This window comes from Embiotoca jacksoni, unplaced genomic scaffold, assembly GCF_022577435.1.
Source record: "Embiotoca jacksoni isolate LCO1_2020_lvr unplaced genomic scaffold, fEmbJac1.0.p SCAF_7, whole genome shotgun sequence".
NCBI classification, from domain to species: domain Eukaryota; kingdom Metazoa; phylum Chordata; class Actinopteri; family Embiotocidae; genus Embiotoca; species Embiotoca jacksoni.
In genome coordinates, this window is record NW_027185425.1 from 14,677,291 (window position 1) to 14,693,713 (window position 16,423).

At 41.5% G+C, this 16,423-nt stretch overlaps 2 protein-coding genes across 2 annotated transcripts; both read right to left on the reverse strand.

The window, feature by feature from the left end:
* LOC138214903 (E3 ubiquitin-protein ligase ZNRF2-like) lies at positions 1–6,620 on the reverse strand. Its single transcript, XM_069176750.1, has 4 exons — positions 5,857–6,620; positions 4,165–4,260; positions 2,065–2,170; positions 1–913 (listed from the first exon to the last, which is right to left on the reverse strand). Exons 1-4 carry the CDS (start codon positions 6,182–6,184, stop codon positions 856–858), a joined length of 588 nt encoding a protein of 195 aa, XP_069032851.1. The 5' UTR covers positions 6,185–6,620; the 3' UTR covers positions 1–855.
* A 1,209-nt stretch (positions 6,621–7,829) lies between these two features.
* On the reverse strand, positions 7,830–16,277 carry mturn (maturin, neural progenitor differentiation regulator homolog (Xenopus)). Its single transcript, XM_069176107.1, has 3 exons — positions 15,872–16,277; positions 11,152–11,274; positions 7,830–9,407 (listed from the first exon to the last, which is right to left on the reverse strand). Exons 1-3 carry the CDS (start codon positions 16,028–16,030, stop codon positions 9,300–9,302), a joined length of 390 nt encoding a protein of 129 aa, XP_069032208.1. The 5' UTR covers positions 16,031–16,277; the 3' UTR covers positions 7,830–9,299.
* Between the last annotated feature and the right edge of the window lie 146 nt (positions 16,278–16,423).

Genomic DNA, 16,423 nt, shown 5'->3' on the forward strand with positions numbered 1-16,423 from the left:
AAAAGACAGACAAAACATTTATTGTTGTGCAACTCATTACAGTACAAATACAAAGAACAACGAACACAGGTTCAAAGGTTAAAGGAAAACTTTCCAGTCTATGACATAGCAGCATATTATGGCACTCTTTAGAGACAGTATGAATCATCATTAGATATGTCTGAGCCTATCTTTAATTCCACCACTAAACTACACAATCACATTACTATGGTTCTAAAATGGCCAACAGATTAACAAAGTCTATGTCATGTTAGACTATTTGGTCAAGGACACATGATTGTTTGACAAACAATATTGCAACAAAAAAAACCATTTTGCAACAAAATTAGGATCTATTTCCTGACTATCATCCACACTGCAAACATCCCTTAAAGCTGATACAGGCATTTGTTTTTATTCTGTATGGCTGTTTTTCACATTGCACAACATCAGCCTTCCTGATCAGGTCTCTGAAAAGTCTGTCAGCCTAAATCTCTGCTGAAAAGAGACACCAGTCTTCCATCGTGTCGGCCACACAAGTCCTGTGAGATACAACCGCACCGCGTTCAGCCAAACAGTTCGGTTCAGATTCCAGGTTACATGAAGCCACTTAAGGCTAGGAGGTGGCATAAGGAACATTCACATATTTTCTGGAGACAGAAATGACTCCCCCAGTGGTTTGGTGAACATCCCGCGAGCAAATCCAAAGTCCATCGCTGCTCCATGAGGCAATATGAAAACTTCTGCACACAATAACATCTTACAATCCCTGAAGAGCGCTGACGCTCGGCTGGAACAGACAGTGTTGTGATAAGGTCAGGGCGCACAGTCGGCCACAGCCATCAACTGTAGACTCAAACTGAACTTTTGTGGCTCCTAGTCGGCGGGATGCTCCGGACACGAGCGATTCACCTCAAACCACTCATCGATGCACCTGAAATAGGAACAGTGAAGTTTGTCTCGTGGTCAAAAGAAGCTGAAAACTGAGCAGGAATCCCATTTATCTCCAGTAACTGAACTAAATATTTTGATAAACAAATTTGTCTTTATTTTTCAAAAAAATTATATCTTGCACTTTCTATAAAAATAAAGAATTATCCACTAATAGCCTGTAGGCTGTGCCAATATGCACCGACTATCACTTCGGTCCTCTCATTGGATAATTTATTTAGCATACAGTAAGCTGCATGTGGGCAGGTGTGTAATGTGTGCTTCCTGATGTGATATCCAGTGAAGATCCTTTAAATGGAAAAATCATCGTAAAGAAATAGTTCTACATCTTGGGGAAATATTCGCTTTCTTGTCAAGAGTTAGATGAGAGCATTGATGTCTCGCTCAGATGAGTCTGTTAAGATTCGCCATTATCTTAGCTTAGCACAAAAAAAAATTGTTGGAATGTAACATCAATTCTTTACCATGACATATAAAGTTCACTGATTCATATTTTATATAAAATGATGTTGATTTTGTTACTTTTAGACAGAGCCGGGCTAGCCTTATTCAGGTTTTCAGTCATTATGAGAACCTGTCTGTAAATCACACATGGTCAGCTGACAGCTCAAGGCTCGGTTACTCTGTTGGTGGTTGTTATTATTGTACATGTGTGTTTGAGGGAACAGCGGGTGCTGAAGGTGGGCTGCAAGCGACCAGGTGTTCTTGTGATTATAGTCAGTACTTTTGCATAAATGATCCTGCTGGTACTGCTGGAACACGGCCCCTTTCAAATAAAATAAATAAATCTTGTAACCCATACAAAAAAAGCAGTTTTACATGGTGCCGGACTGTTTCATGACTGTTTCATGAATGGGCTCGTTTTATTTATGCCAAGCTGACCTTTTCCTGTCAGTATGTAGTCAACAGACCTGAACATGAGAGTGGTGTCATATTCTACATCTAACTCTTAGCAAGAACATTCATTTTTCCAAATGGCAAACTATTTCTTCGAAACATTTGCTAGTATGTGTATGTATTGTATAAAGTGTGCATACGTAGTCTGTAAGTTTTTAAGGAAAAACACTTAGATTCTTTTATGCATTTGTGTACCAATGTCTAACACAATTCTCCTTGTTTGTGTGTGTTAGTTACCCTTTATGGTAGATACAGAGGCAGGGCAGTCTGGCAATGGTGTCTCCCTGCTCCAGCTCTACTAAACAGATGGCACATTCCCCAGAATCTCTGGACAGGATGTCCTCTGAGAAAGACAATACGGACAGACACAAAATGAGCCGAGAGCTGCCTCGTACACCAAACCTTGTATCAAATGTTCAGCTCCCTGACTTCTGCACAGCCATCTGTTTAACCTCTGATACTGACAATACTTGTTGTCATCTGTGCCAAGATGAGAGCAGGGGAAATGTGCAGTCTCCAATGAGGACCGGTTGTGTTTGGTGAAATGTACTTTCACTTTTAATTGTTTTCTTTTAAATAAAATCTGACATTGCGGCCTGATAACGGGGTGAAAATTGAGTCTCTGATGAGATTCACCTGAGATCACATAATGATGAATTTGTGTTACATATCTACCTGCATAGTAATCTCTGTCAGGCCTTAGTGTCAATACCTGAGGCGAAGGATGACTACTTGTTTGTACCTTTTTAATGCAAACGTCCCCTAAGATACTCATTCAAATGTTGAAAATATTTGCATGGGTTTAGGTGAAGGATAAAGTGATGACTTCATAGGTGTTACACATCCGCACCCCAGTGATAAGCTAGTGATAAATGAGCTGCATTATACTGTGTATCTATCAGTAACATGCATGCAGTTGTGAGTGTGTGCAATCTAAAAACTGTATGTGAGCATGAATCTACACATGCAGAAACATTTACTGATGAAGTGGAATCTACTCGTTTTGACACAGTACACACTGCACCAATGTCGAGTCCAGGAAGTGTCGTGACAACTGCAGGTTAATGATTGTTTCTACAGACGAGATGTGTTTACCTTTCTGTGTGTGCACAGGTGAATGGTTGCATCTGTTTTGATTTTTTTTTTTTTTTCCAATATATTTTTTTGGGCCTTCATTATATGAAGGGGACTGACATGCTGTAAATGTTCCAAACAGCTGGGATTCAAACCGGCGACTCTATCCTCATAGCACTAGTGCCCACGTAGTATACAGCCAAACCACTCGGCTATCAGGTCACTGCTGCATTGATGTTTTTAGGCAGCACTGTATAACAATCTGTATTACATTTTTGTGGATTTGTTGAATTATTAACCTTTAATTCTGTTACTTTTTTCTCACAGTTATAATTTGCAGGTTAAGATTTTACTCATGAAACCTATAATTAGCTTTCCAAAAGTTGTTAAAGATTTAACTACCCTACAGCAAATAAAGTCATTAAAAATGTTTCACAGTAATGCAGAAAACTACAATAGAAATATAACAATAATTTAATATTTTATTGGCTTGCAACATGGAGGCGGTTGAAGGGGTCCTAGGATAAAGCTTAGCGATCGCAAGAAACACTGTGAAACACTGAGTGCATTTATCTTTTCAAATGAAACTTTGTGGAGGGAAAATCCCTCTTTGAAGGCAGTGTTGATGAGAGGCTGCAAGTAGACATTTATTTGTTTTAAAGTGTCACAAGACAAAAATTCCTTGAGAATGTGGAAAGCATTCAAAATTCAATTCAAAGAGGCAATCAAAATTCCTCTGTGTAATTAATACTTTTAGTCAAAGTACATTTTACTAATAATATTTACGTGATTTTACTTGCAACTTAAATTAACATCAGGCTGAGAGGTTAGCTGCTTTCTGATGTTGGGTGGGGTCAGAGGTGCTGCTCTTTTGCATCTATACAGTATATCTATGTATATATATTTACACAGTATATCTTATTATACTTATGGTGCATGCAAAGATTTTTTTTTATACTGTGAATTGAACTATTTCAAGTTTTTTGGTATTTGTTGTATCTATCTATCTATCTATCTATCTATCTATCTATCTATCTATCTATCTATCTATCTATCTATCTATCTATCTATCTATCTATCTATCTATCTCTGTACTTCCTTCACTGGACAAAGTTGTCTGACTTCTGTAGCACCTTCATTTGCCTTGTTCAATGTATTGCTTTGAATGTCCAATTTAGATTAACAAGTAAAATCCAGGAATAAACGACACAATAGGTTGCTGCAGCAGAAAGATAATTTGCACTTCCGTCCCCATAATCTTACTGTTGTAGGTGAGGCGCGTTTTGCTGAAACACATGAGCAGGTGCTTTTCCATTTCATCCGATGCCATAAACTTGGAGCATACGGGGCAGTGGAAACCTGGGAGGAAAACACAAGGACAACAACATGAGGACCCAGATGTGACAAAGTCTTGCTCATAACATTTTATTGATATGTACACAAAAGAGGATGTGGGACTGGTCGGGTTGTGCTGGTCTCATGCAGTCCTACGGTGACCTAAAACCTGCATGCACTTCACAGGTCTCCTGTAATCTGTAACAATCTTCTTACGTCATACCGTTTTTAATGCTAACTGTAAACTAATTGCTAACTCCTTCACTGCACTCTATCTATAAATCAAGTTGTTAATTTATCCTTTGACCCACATAAACAAGGCCTGTGAAACTCCTCAACTGCACAAAGATTAATAGGCCAAGAGCTGGGGGACCAGAGATAAACTGACCTCCTGTTGAACATTGTAACACCTCAATCAAGAAAAAGGACAACAAATGCATTATTTATGCAGGCGCCAATTATCACCACATCTGCTGTGGACCTTGTGTTTGTGTCATGTGTTTTTTTTAAGGGAGGTGAGGAAATGGGATGAGTGTGTGGAGACAATGCGAAGGCTTGGCAAGTCACAATCACATGGCCCTCATGAGCAAAGGTTATTGATGGGAATATTAATGATTACACCTCCTGATTGGGGAAGTTACCGATGCCAGTAGGAGGAACACAAGGAGGAAGATTACGAAATAGGAGCATGTGTCATAATCTTACGGGAAAGAAAGGATTCAAGAAAAACTGGAGATTCAATTCAAAACATTGAATCTTGTTTTGGAGCTTTTGTGTTAAAGTGTCTAACTCAGCTGTTATGTTAGTTTGACTCTTGTTTTGTTGTGGTTTAGTCTGAAGACAACCTGTTTCGACAACAACAAAAAAAACAACCTTAACTTGCAGACTCAGGAAGTTGACGAGCATGTGTGTGTGTGTGTGTGTGTGTGTGTGTGTGTGTGTGTGTGTGTGTATGCATGTTGTGTCTGTCAGGCAATGTGTAACCAGCAGGAAGCTCTTATCTGCTGACCTACATAATGCACTCTTCCCTCTCAGCCAGAGTGAAAAACAGGCCCGTTTTGCAAAACAGAGAAGCAGAAGAAAGAAAAGGGTGTAGTGCAGTACAGCAGAGCCACCTGTGGCTTCAATAAAAGTGCAGAAGTGCTAAACAAAAGGATCAGTCACCAGACAGCTATTACCATATGCCAGGTATCAAATGTCAAATGGAAAAATACTAAGCAACTCTTGACTGCAACTGTACAAATATCTTATAATAGGGGCATAAACATAATGGTACACAATGTAAAGTAACTTGTTGAGTCTAAAGTCATAATAAACAGACACCGTAATCCCTAAAGAGATTAAATATGACAATTGTACCTCCGAGATGAAAAGAAATTGCCTTTTTGTAAATAAAAGTTAGTATTCTCTGTGCTGGGATCAATAAACAAACTCTAAATATAAAAACGGATGTGATAAATAACGTAAAACGCCGTTAGGCCTATATCTTCAGTGTTTAGGCCTACCGCGAATATACACTGAAGGAAATCAGGAAAATAAAAATGCACTCAGCAACGTAACTTGATGTTTCCAGATGTTTTCTGGGTTTACTATACATTTGCAGTAACTCTTCAGTCTTACCTCCCAGCAGACGGGGGGACAGGTGAGTCGGTAGGGACCCTATGATCAGCCTGTGTCCCTCTGGGGGCAACTGGTCCTCATCGTCTCCATCTGTGCCATCGAGGCTCTGATTGAGTACGTGTGACCCCGACCTGCCGCCGGCCGGTATACTAAACCCGGAGCTCGTTGGCCCTCCGCCCGTGTACCGGATCCGGGGACCGTCGGGTCCATTTGTGTACCTAAACCCCGCGATCCTTTCCCCTGCGCCGGAGTTCCCAGAGGGGAGGTCGGAGCTGGAATAAGCCCGAGTTCTGCCATCAAACACTGGGCTGCTCTGTTTGGCCCCCATGCTGTCTCAGGCTCACCTCCTCAGGTTTTTTGAGTGCGCTTTAAAGTTTTAGCCGCGACACATAATCACAGCGAGTCCCGAAGATCTGACACAAACAAGGAAACAAAGCCCATAACATGCACAGCAACACGGCCGCGGTGATCCTGCATCTCAAAGTTTCATGGTGCGCTCTGTGCGTAAAGTGCGCACCCACTGACGCATAACTTAATTTGCAAATGCTCTTTTTTTTGGCAGAGACTTTCCCTTTTTTCAACAATGGAAAATTAAAAGAGAGAATATCTCTTCAGCTGCACGCCTTCACTTCCCCGCTTCAGATGAGGCCATAAGCGCAAGTGTTGACCCAAAGCTCGTCTGTCCTAAGTTCGTTTTTGTGCTCAACTGGCCGTCTGGAAAAGAAAAATAAAAGCAGGGATTGCCCTCCTCCTCCTCCTGCGGGGCAGTTCCGTCAAACAACCCAAAGTTCCCGAGAGTGAGACGATTTTACTTTCAAAGTAAAAGTAGCTCTATTCTGAAACGTTGACTGAAAAGTTACTGTAGAATAAAATGTACGTGTCTCCAAAATAAATGGTCATTATATGATAATGCTGCCTCACTCTTCGCCTGTTATGTTTTCCTTTCCATCCACCACCCTGCCTTCGCAGGATCATCCTGCACCAATGTTTTATTGAAGGCACTTTCAACTGCATTTATTGTATGAAAGTATTCCACAAGTTGTTTAACAGCCTTCAGATTATTACCTATTGAAATATCTTACTCTACAGTAATCCGTCTAAAGGTTGTATACAATCCAATGGTATTCTTTTCTGATTAAAAAAATGTTTTACATGCTAAAAATAAAATACTTTTTCCAAAAAGGAGAAACAAATTTTATTAATTCCATGTAAAGCTTTGTGCTCATACTCGCAGATAAACCATAAGTACTACCTGTACAAAAAAACACCAAATATCTATAGGTTATTTACAGGCAGCGGTGGAGACAGTCTTTTCAGATCATTTACTTAAGTAAAAGTAGGAGTAGTGCAATATAAATTTACTCTATTACAAGTAGTGAAAAATTCAGAACTTAAAATGTCACGGAAGTAAAAACAAATTTGGTAAATGTGTACTTCCAGTAACAAGGCAATAGTGCTCAAAATAAGAAATAAAAAATAATTGTAGGTGTTTTAATACTATATTTTATGATGAATTATTATGTACAGAAGCCCATTGGTGTAGTAATTGGTCAAGCTGAGTGTAATGTTAACTATTTAGTGTCTATACTGTTGTTGTTTTGTATTTAAAGTCTTAATCTGTACATTAGTCATTAGTCTAACTGAATATTTTAAATAAATGTAGTGGAATAAACAGTATTTAGACATAGCCTCCTGCAAATGCAACCTGTAATTCTACCAATTAACACCTTTCATGCTTTTACTTTGAATGCCAAATCCTCGCTTCCTGTGTGTGACCCCTTCCCAGTCTCCAGCTTGACGCAGCTCGGAGGGCGCGTCAGGTGGCGCGTGACGTCAACCCCAGTCACACCAACGGGCTGTTGGCACAGCAGCAGGTCACCAGTACACTGATATGAAAAGCCCTCCATGTTTGGTGCTTTGTGTTCCATTAACCTAAGGCCTTTAAGAAAAAGAAAACAAATCCCTGTGGAACACTCAGTTCACACGGTTTATTGACCAATTTCACACACATTGGAGGACAAACAGAAGATACACTACATGAGAAACATTCAAAGAGGCAATAAAAAGACAAACATTTACAAGCCAAAAGTAAACGGGCAAAAGATTGGCGAGAGTCTCACATGTGGATCTAGTGGTTGGAAGGCGGCGGGTCCTGAAGCATTGCAGTGCACTGGATGTGACACAACAACACACCCAGATTAGAAATAGCAGGGGGGGGGGGGGGTTTACAACGAATATATTCTCCTCCCTGTGATATCACTCAGGGGTTTGGGTGTGTGCCCTTAATAGGTTTATGATTCGGAGAAAACCTCAAAACAACACGTGTAAGAGAGATTTTGGCAAGCTTTTAGGAAGGTGTCTCCTCAGACTGTGCTGAGAGAAGGAGGGCAGAGTGTGAACTACCAAACAGGAAGACTACAAGGATGCAAGAATTTAGGGTGTCATGTGACAATGAGGCACCCAAACTGGGAAGGGCTTTAAGCTGCAGCATGGGCCTTTTGTGGTGGCGGTCATATGATATTATAACATTGATTAAAACATCCTGATAATGTGGCTTTTAACTCTTCAAGGTGCACTGCTTCGGAAACATCAACAAACTCACCTCAAACAAAAGAAAAACAGATCCATGCTACTTTAAAGCTGCACACTTTGATTTCTGCACGAGGAGCGATTGTGTCAAATACTTGAACTGTAACCTATGACTAGTTTTAAGTGTGTTTAAAACAGGTTGAGAGCTGCCCCACCTGAATCTACGTCACTATTATACAGCCCGTTCCCTCCTGCTTTCCCTCCATCAGGTGTAAGATTATCTTAACCAGAGCTCCCTCCTCCATCACTTCCTCCCTACGTCACTCCATGAAGGCCACAAACCGTTGCTTTTTCACCCACTCGTCGCTCATCACGCTCGTCTCGTCTCGTCTGTGTCGACACTCAGGCAGAGAAAAAGTAGGCTATCTGCCACATTCGTCTCCACGGGGGGCCGGGGTGGGGGGTTGGATGGGGTGTATTGCGGTAACATCTGACTGTATTTCTGCATAACAAAGCCAGCTGAGGCTGAATATTGCTGCGCTGTGGAACTTTAACTAACCAGATGGTGAATGATTAGGATACTCGCATTGTACGTGGCTAAAGCTCACGTAGCCCCAAACTATGTGTGTTTGTGTGTGTTTGTGTTTGATATGGGGGAGGAGGGGGGGGGCAAAAAAGTGCAACGACGTGCACTCTTTGGGAAGCAAAGCCACTGAAACATTCAAGAACATGGTGGTGTGCATTTTTAGCAAGTTGACTGTAAGTATGTATGAGTGTGTGTGTGTGTGTGTGTGTGTCTGTTGTTAAGTGATCGGGCTAATGTGTCGAGGCCTCGGAGGGGGAAAGAGGGTGTGGGTGGGGGGCACGCTTTGGAGCAGCTCTACCCCTGAATCAGGCCTCCTCCCGGGGGATGATCACTGCTGGCTGACCCCCATCTGCTGGTGGTCTGGCCCCGGCTCCCCCTCCATGTCAGCGTGGTAGTGCTCGAAGCTGTCGTCCTCGATGTCTGGAAGACCCAGCAGCTAACAGACAGAGAGAGAGAATGCTGTTAGAGACGGTGTGTGTGTGTGTGTGTGTGTGTGTGTGTGTGTGTGTGTGTGTGTGTGTGTGTGTGTGTGTGTGTACGTGTTGTATAAAGGCAGTTTAATGATGCCTTGTTTATCAGTAAACAGATTCAGATCCTATACTATTAAGGAAAAGTAAACCCTTAAAATACACTTAATTAATCCGTAATTTACCACTGAAAACACACTAAAGACCTCAAAAGAATACTCTCACATTGTGGGATCATGTGTGTGCAGAGAATATGAAACTACAGTTGGCATCCTTTGCATAAAGACTGGAAACAGCTACTTTAGTCGGACTCTGCCCGGTGATAAAACCAAAAAAATTCACCTATCAGCACTTCTGCAGCTCAGTTTAACACGTTTGATCTTTTCTGCTTAGTCGACACAAATTTATTTATTGGGAGAAAAATATTCTGGACTATTTGCTGCCTGGAATCTTTTTAGCATAAAGATGTTGAACAACCAGCTAAGACATGTTACTGCTCTGATGATGTAAAGTGTTAATTAGTGAGCCTTGAGCCTTTGGACAGCAGGTGAAAAAGTAAAAATTTAACTCCTTACAGACACTTTTAACATTTCAAAAGTCCTTAATTCATATCAATTCATCCATCCATTATTTATAATCACTTTATCCTGAACAGGATCAAGGGCGGTTGGAGGCTATCCCAGCTGACTTTGGGTGAAAGTAAGGTACACCCTGAACAGGTTGACAAGTCTATCACAGAAAGACTGACAACCGTTCACCTTCACATTCAAACCTACAGTCAATTTAGAATCACCTATTAACCAAACACACGTCTCTGAACTGTGGGAGGAGAAAAGCCCCGCAGCACCAGTGGAAAGTTTAACTCCAAACAGAAAGGCTCCTGCAGAAACACTTATAAAAAGATTTACTGTGTATGTCAGACGCATGCACTGTACAATTTATTCATGATTAATATATGTTATTAACTCAAATTTTGGTTTTCATTGGGGATCTGAAATATTGTCCAGTATAACTTTACGATATTTTAAGATATTCGCATTCAGTATTTGGGTATTTAATAAGAAGGGTTCAGGCCAAATATGTGGCTAATTATTGGATAAATTAATATATTATAAGACATTAAGGAGTTTTAATGGACTACCAGCATGACTGAATGAAAACCCTGAATTTTTTACGTTCTTTTACATTTGTAAATAAAAAAATATATAAAAGGCCTTTGTTATTCCCCTGCCATTATCCCCCGACCTTATTTCCATCATTTTGATGGCTAAATGAATGGAGCTTTGGTTAAAGAAATAAAGGGACTTAGTTATTTTATCAACAACCTACACTAAGTAACACCTATTTTGATTTTTAAAATCTGGTTATTTCTCGTTCTTTCTTTTTTTTTACATATTTACTAAAAAAGCTCGTGAAAGACAGCAGCGCAGAGTTTAAAGAAAACAGAAGTTTTCCCGTGGCAAGCAGAGAAGAATATTCTACATATTGATAAAAGGCCTTCGATCGTGGTTGACATCCTGCTCATGGTTTGTATCATTTGCTCTCTGATAAACAAAGCAACGCTGAAGCGTCAAGTTTCTGAGTGATGATGTTTTTGTTGGAGGCAGAGAGAACAGGATGTGTCGGGGCTGTAAGACCTTGTGGCCGAGTCTGTTACAGCGAGTTAAAAAGTAAACTGTGAATCCCCGAGCGTCTCTCCATTTGTTTCCTTACGGGCCTGAAGGACGTGAAGACCTTCTCCAGGACCTCCAGCAGAGTCTTCTTCCCGCAGGAGGAGATGTAGTCCTGGGCCAGCTGGAGGAAGGGCAGGCAGTCCTCGCTCTCGCTCCACACGTGCTACACACACAGATAAACACACAGATTCAAAACGTGACGAAGGAAACAACACTCTGATGAGGCAAATCAATTAAATGCTTATTTAAACCCACCAGCGTGGCCTCATGTGGGCTATTTACTGACATACAACATAATTAATGAGTAAATACGTAAAGTGTGCAGCACAGAAAAACTAGGACAAAGCTATTAACCCAGATAAAGAGACTTTTCTGGAATAAACATAAACAGACAAAGAAGAGCAAGTAACACACGATAATCTATAACAGTAAGTTGATAATTAAATGCAAGATGTAAAAAGTAGAGAATAAATCAGTGTTAGTGATAGACAAACCGTATGAATCCACATTATCTGGTGTTTTTCATTGCCCTCAAGAAACGTGTTACATCATACTAACTTTATAGAAGGACCTCTGGATTACTTTATCTTTATCTAAATTGTTTTCTGTTCAGGACTTTGTGTACATTATTGTCTCCATACACACATGGTCCTATATGCTTTTCCTCCTCTTCTAACCTAAATAACTTTTTTCTCATCACAATTTCTGTCTATTCTGACAGCTGTGACCAGTTTACAACCCAAGTTGTAACTCTGCAGCTCAGGTGAGGGTCAGAAATGAAAATTAGCCTCCCCACAGTCAATAAATCAGCATTAACTGTAGATAAGTTGTAATTCCTTCACATCTAGTCTGATAAAAATCAACTTCCTTATACTTGTAAAGTATAAAGAAGTATAAGGAAGTAAGTACAAGTAAAAGTCGCGGCCACATCAAAGCTTTTACAGGAATTGTAATATAAACATGGCTGTTTGGGAAAGGTCATTGGAACTATTCAGTTTTACTTAGTTGTGTTTTAGTGTTAATTGAAGTCCAAAGGTCGTACTGTTAGGTTATATAATTATGTAATGCTTTTACGGATGTCTAGTTAAGTGTGCAGAACAGCCTGGAGGAAATAAGCAGCAGGTGTGGAACAAAAAGTCATTTTCAATGTAGAGGCTTTGTTGGTTGAGTATAACGAAGCTTTCACACCGATGATGTTTGATGTTTTATTTTAGGAACTCTCTTAGGAATATTTGGAATGTAAGAATCTGGATTGTATTCAAGAAATGTTTTAGGAGATTTATTTGGGTTTAATATTGAAGTATTTACACCTCAGATTTAAGGCATAGCCTGCAAACCCCAAAAGGAGCAGTGTGTAGGATTTAGTGGCATCTAGTGGTGAGTATGCAGATTGCAATTAATTGAATACCCCTCGCTTCACACACACACACACACACACGTGCACGCACACACTCTTCCTTCAGAGACTCTGCAGTGTTTGCTAAGCTTGTGTAAAACAGGGAAGGCCCTCTCTGGAGTGAGTATGTGGTGTGTCACTTCTGGGCTACTGTAGAAACATGGTAGTGCAACATGATGCTCTCCGTGGAAGAGGACCTGCTGCCTACATGGATATGAAGGGGTCATTATGAGGTATTGATAACACAATGACTCTTAGGTTCTGCGGATTATACACAAATGAAAACACAATTATAAATGTTATATTCTATTTCCCCCAACAAAATCCTACACACCGAACCTTAAGAAGTGACCCTCAAAACATTAAAAAAAACAAAAAAGCATGCTTTATTTGACACTTTCAAAGGACAAGAATTTTAAAGTGACTATTAATGCTTTCATGTCAAACATGGGGATCATAAACAGATGAATCAATGGATAACAACAACATTAAGATTATATTATGGATTTTATGGATGCTTATGAAAACAACCTCTGAATTCTCACCTTAATTAAAACTGAAGGCTTTTGTAAGGTGTAAAGCATGGTTGTCATGGTTTTGGTGCAGAATTAAGGGGCTTTTGTTCCCTATAATGTGCAAATAATCCATAGCAGTAAAATGCGTTAATATATTTAATACATTTTTCCTTAATCAGGCCTTTAAATCTCATTAAAATATCTCATTTAATTAATAACTACCAGATTGATGAGGGGAAAAAAAAAAAAACCTCGTTAATAATGTATGAAGACAGACCTGCTGTGTGTGTGAGAGGGTTTGCAGTCGTGTGAAAAAGTGGGAAACCGCCAGGGTAAAGATGTTCATGCAGACTGGGGTAATAACAGAGTCTCCAGCTCTGACTGTTGTGGGACGGCCGATCCACTTTGACACTGACAGACTGACTCTCACATGGGTGTGTGTGTCTCCACTCCACCAGCCAAGTCCCGACCTCTCAGCAAAGTCACTTGGATGAGCAGAGAAACAACTTCAAAGCCACATGGCCGATTCAATTGTTCAGGGTTATTTTTTTAGCAGCTAAACTCTGTACCACATGACTTGTGCGTCTGAAAACTACCAAAAAAAAACGTACCCAGAGGGAAATTACAGAGCTGAAAAGAGTGCTGTGCAGCTGTGCTGTTATTATAATGGGGACTGTCTCACAGCGCCCTCTAGTTGACACACTGATGCTCTCAGTTTTGAGAAAAACAAGATAAACGGACAAGGGCTGTGTGTGTGCGCCTGTACATGTCTTTCTACAGTTATGCGGATATTTCTGCATTGTGAGGACATCTAGGCTGGTCGTCATCACTTTAAAGGGCTGTTTGAGGGTTCAGACTTGGTTTTAGGGTTCAGGTTGGAATAAGGTTTAGTTTGAGATTGTGGTTGGTTTGGGAATAGATTATGTTAACGAGTGTCCTCACAAAGAAAGACAAACGTGTGAGTGTGTGTGTGTGTGTGTGTGTGTGTGTGTGTGTGTGTGTGTGTGTGTGAGAGAGAGAGAGAGAGAGAGAGAGAGAGAGAGAGACAAAGAGAGAGAAACAGCATGTGAGATGCCCTGCTGATAGCACTATTGATTGAGCGAGTAACTAGATCTCAAGAGTCCTGCAGAGATATTCTAGCTGATTTGAGAGTGCATAGCTGACAGAGGACTGAGGATGCATGTATGTGCATGTGTGTGTGTGTGCGTGTGTGTGTGTGTGTGTGTGTGTGTGTGTGTGTGTGTGTGTGTGTGTGTGTGTGTGTGTGCGCGCGCGTGTGTGTGTGTGTGTGTGTGTGTGTGTGTGTGTGTGTGTGTGCGTGCGTGCGTGCGTGCGTGTGTGTGTGTGTGTGTGTGCGCGCACTCATGAGGCTGCAGCAGTTGACGAGCATTAGATTAGAGAGCTGGAAGAAACTGAGGAGTTGAAAGGGAGATAAAGAGCGAGAAAAGGAAGGAGGATGGAAAATGAAGTGGGCACAAATCACATCATGTATTTAAACTGTGTGTTTGACTGTGTGATTTCACTCTCTGTTATGTTTTTCTGTGACCACTTTCCTGCTCGATCATGCAGAGGCTACATTTACATTATGTTTCAGCAGCAGCACCGCTGTCTGCGGGACAGTCCAGACGAGGCCTGCAAACACATGACACAGGCACGCTCCGTGTGACATAATGTAATGTGTTATTGCTTGAACAGACGCTGTGGCTCCTGGGTCATCTCCATCTGCTCCCCGCCCCGATCGCCCCCGTCACTGAGCAGGAGGGGGGAGGAAGGCGGGTCTGGCCTCTGGGGATTTAGGACTCATAACACCACCACTGCACCACACTGGTATCGGATATACAGAAGCTAGTGAGCTGCTTCAAGACCGTCTGTGGAGTATCAGAGCAGTGCAAGACACTGAGCTCATAATAAAGAGTTTTGTGGATGTTTTGTTCAACAGATTAGTTTGCATATTTTTAAGGCTGATTCTGGTCTTGTTTTGGGCCTTTACATGTGGATCCTTTTGGGGGAAATAAATTGAATAAGAGTAGAATCAAGGGAATTGGCATTTCTCCACATTATGGAGTTATCATGTGAGGACAAAATGCTAAGAAAGTAGTGAAATTAATAAATTCATGAGGACGTAATTGAAATTTGCAGATTTGACTGGTATCTTGGTAAACATTTCTTACAGGAGCTGGAATAATTGGATTATTTGGACTAGATTACAGCACAAAATTGTCAATAATTCTGTACAAATAAAACATTATGTCCTTTGTTAAGTATTTATTTGCTACATGTTCCCAGGTCAGTGGATCAACTGTGAAGAAGAATCCAAGATTTTAGCATTAATAGCAACAGGCACTCGCCTTCACGGTTAAAAAATAATGTAACTAAACTGATATTCAAGAAGAATAAATACATTTCTGCTTAAATCTCCAAAGATTCCGCTGTTATTTTTAATTTCACTTTGATACTTGAGCTCCATATTAAACATGATGATGTGTAGGACTTTTATTTTGAAAGTTCCAGGCCTTGTGTGTGTGTGTGTTTTTTTTTTTTTTTTAACCTGGCGAGTTTGGTGGTGTTGCGGTTCAGAGGGTTATCGCAGCTGATTATGATGGAGGAAAAAAAACACACCATCGACACTTCGAGGGAAGGGGGGTGTGCACCCAAACTGAAATGACATCATCCACATCCCAAAGCCCCCCTCTCCACCTCCACCAGCTAGAAAACTGGGACCAACCGGGACAACCCCACCTCCAGCCCACCCTCGACACACCTACAAGCACACACACACACACACACACACACACACACAGAGAGACAGACAGACAGAGCCGGAGGCCCCGCTGCAGAAGCTCACTTACAAAACTGTCGGTGCCGCCGGGACACAACACGTAGAAGGAGACGCCGGGCTCTGCGTAAAAGTCCAGCCGCCTCTCGTCGTCCTCCTCGGCGAAGATGAGGTCGAATGGGTTACCGGAGCACCACTTCTCCGCCGCCTCCACCAGATGCTTGAACTCCATCCTCCGTTATCCGGTCTGCGGTGTCCCTGGCTCCGGGAGCTTGATCTCTATCTCTGTGGCCGTCGCGGCGATGATGCTCAAGACGCAAACAACAGCTGATCGGACAGCAGCATCAGCAGCCTCCACTACCGCATCTCCTCTAGTGCACCTTCTGCATGGCCTGGGAAATAAACACGGCGCGGTTGGTGCAAAGAGCCTAGCGCGGTCTGGCGTTCATCCGTGCTCAAAGCCCCATTCCTCTCTTCCTCCCCACGTTATGAAATCAGCCCGTCGGTCGCATACATGCATACGCAGGAGGACGCTGGAAAAAACGCGATGACGAAGAGTGAAGCCGGGCAGCCGTCCATATCTGAGGCGCTATAGGGCCGACCGACAACTTCTTCACTGCCGGCT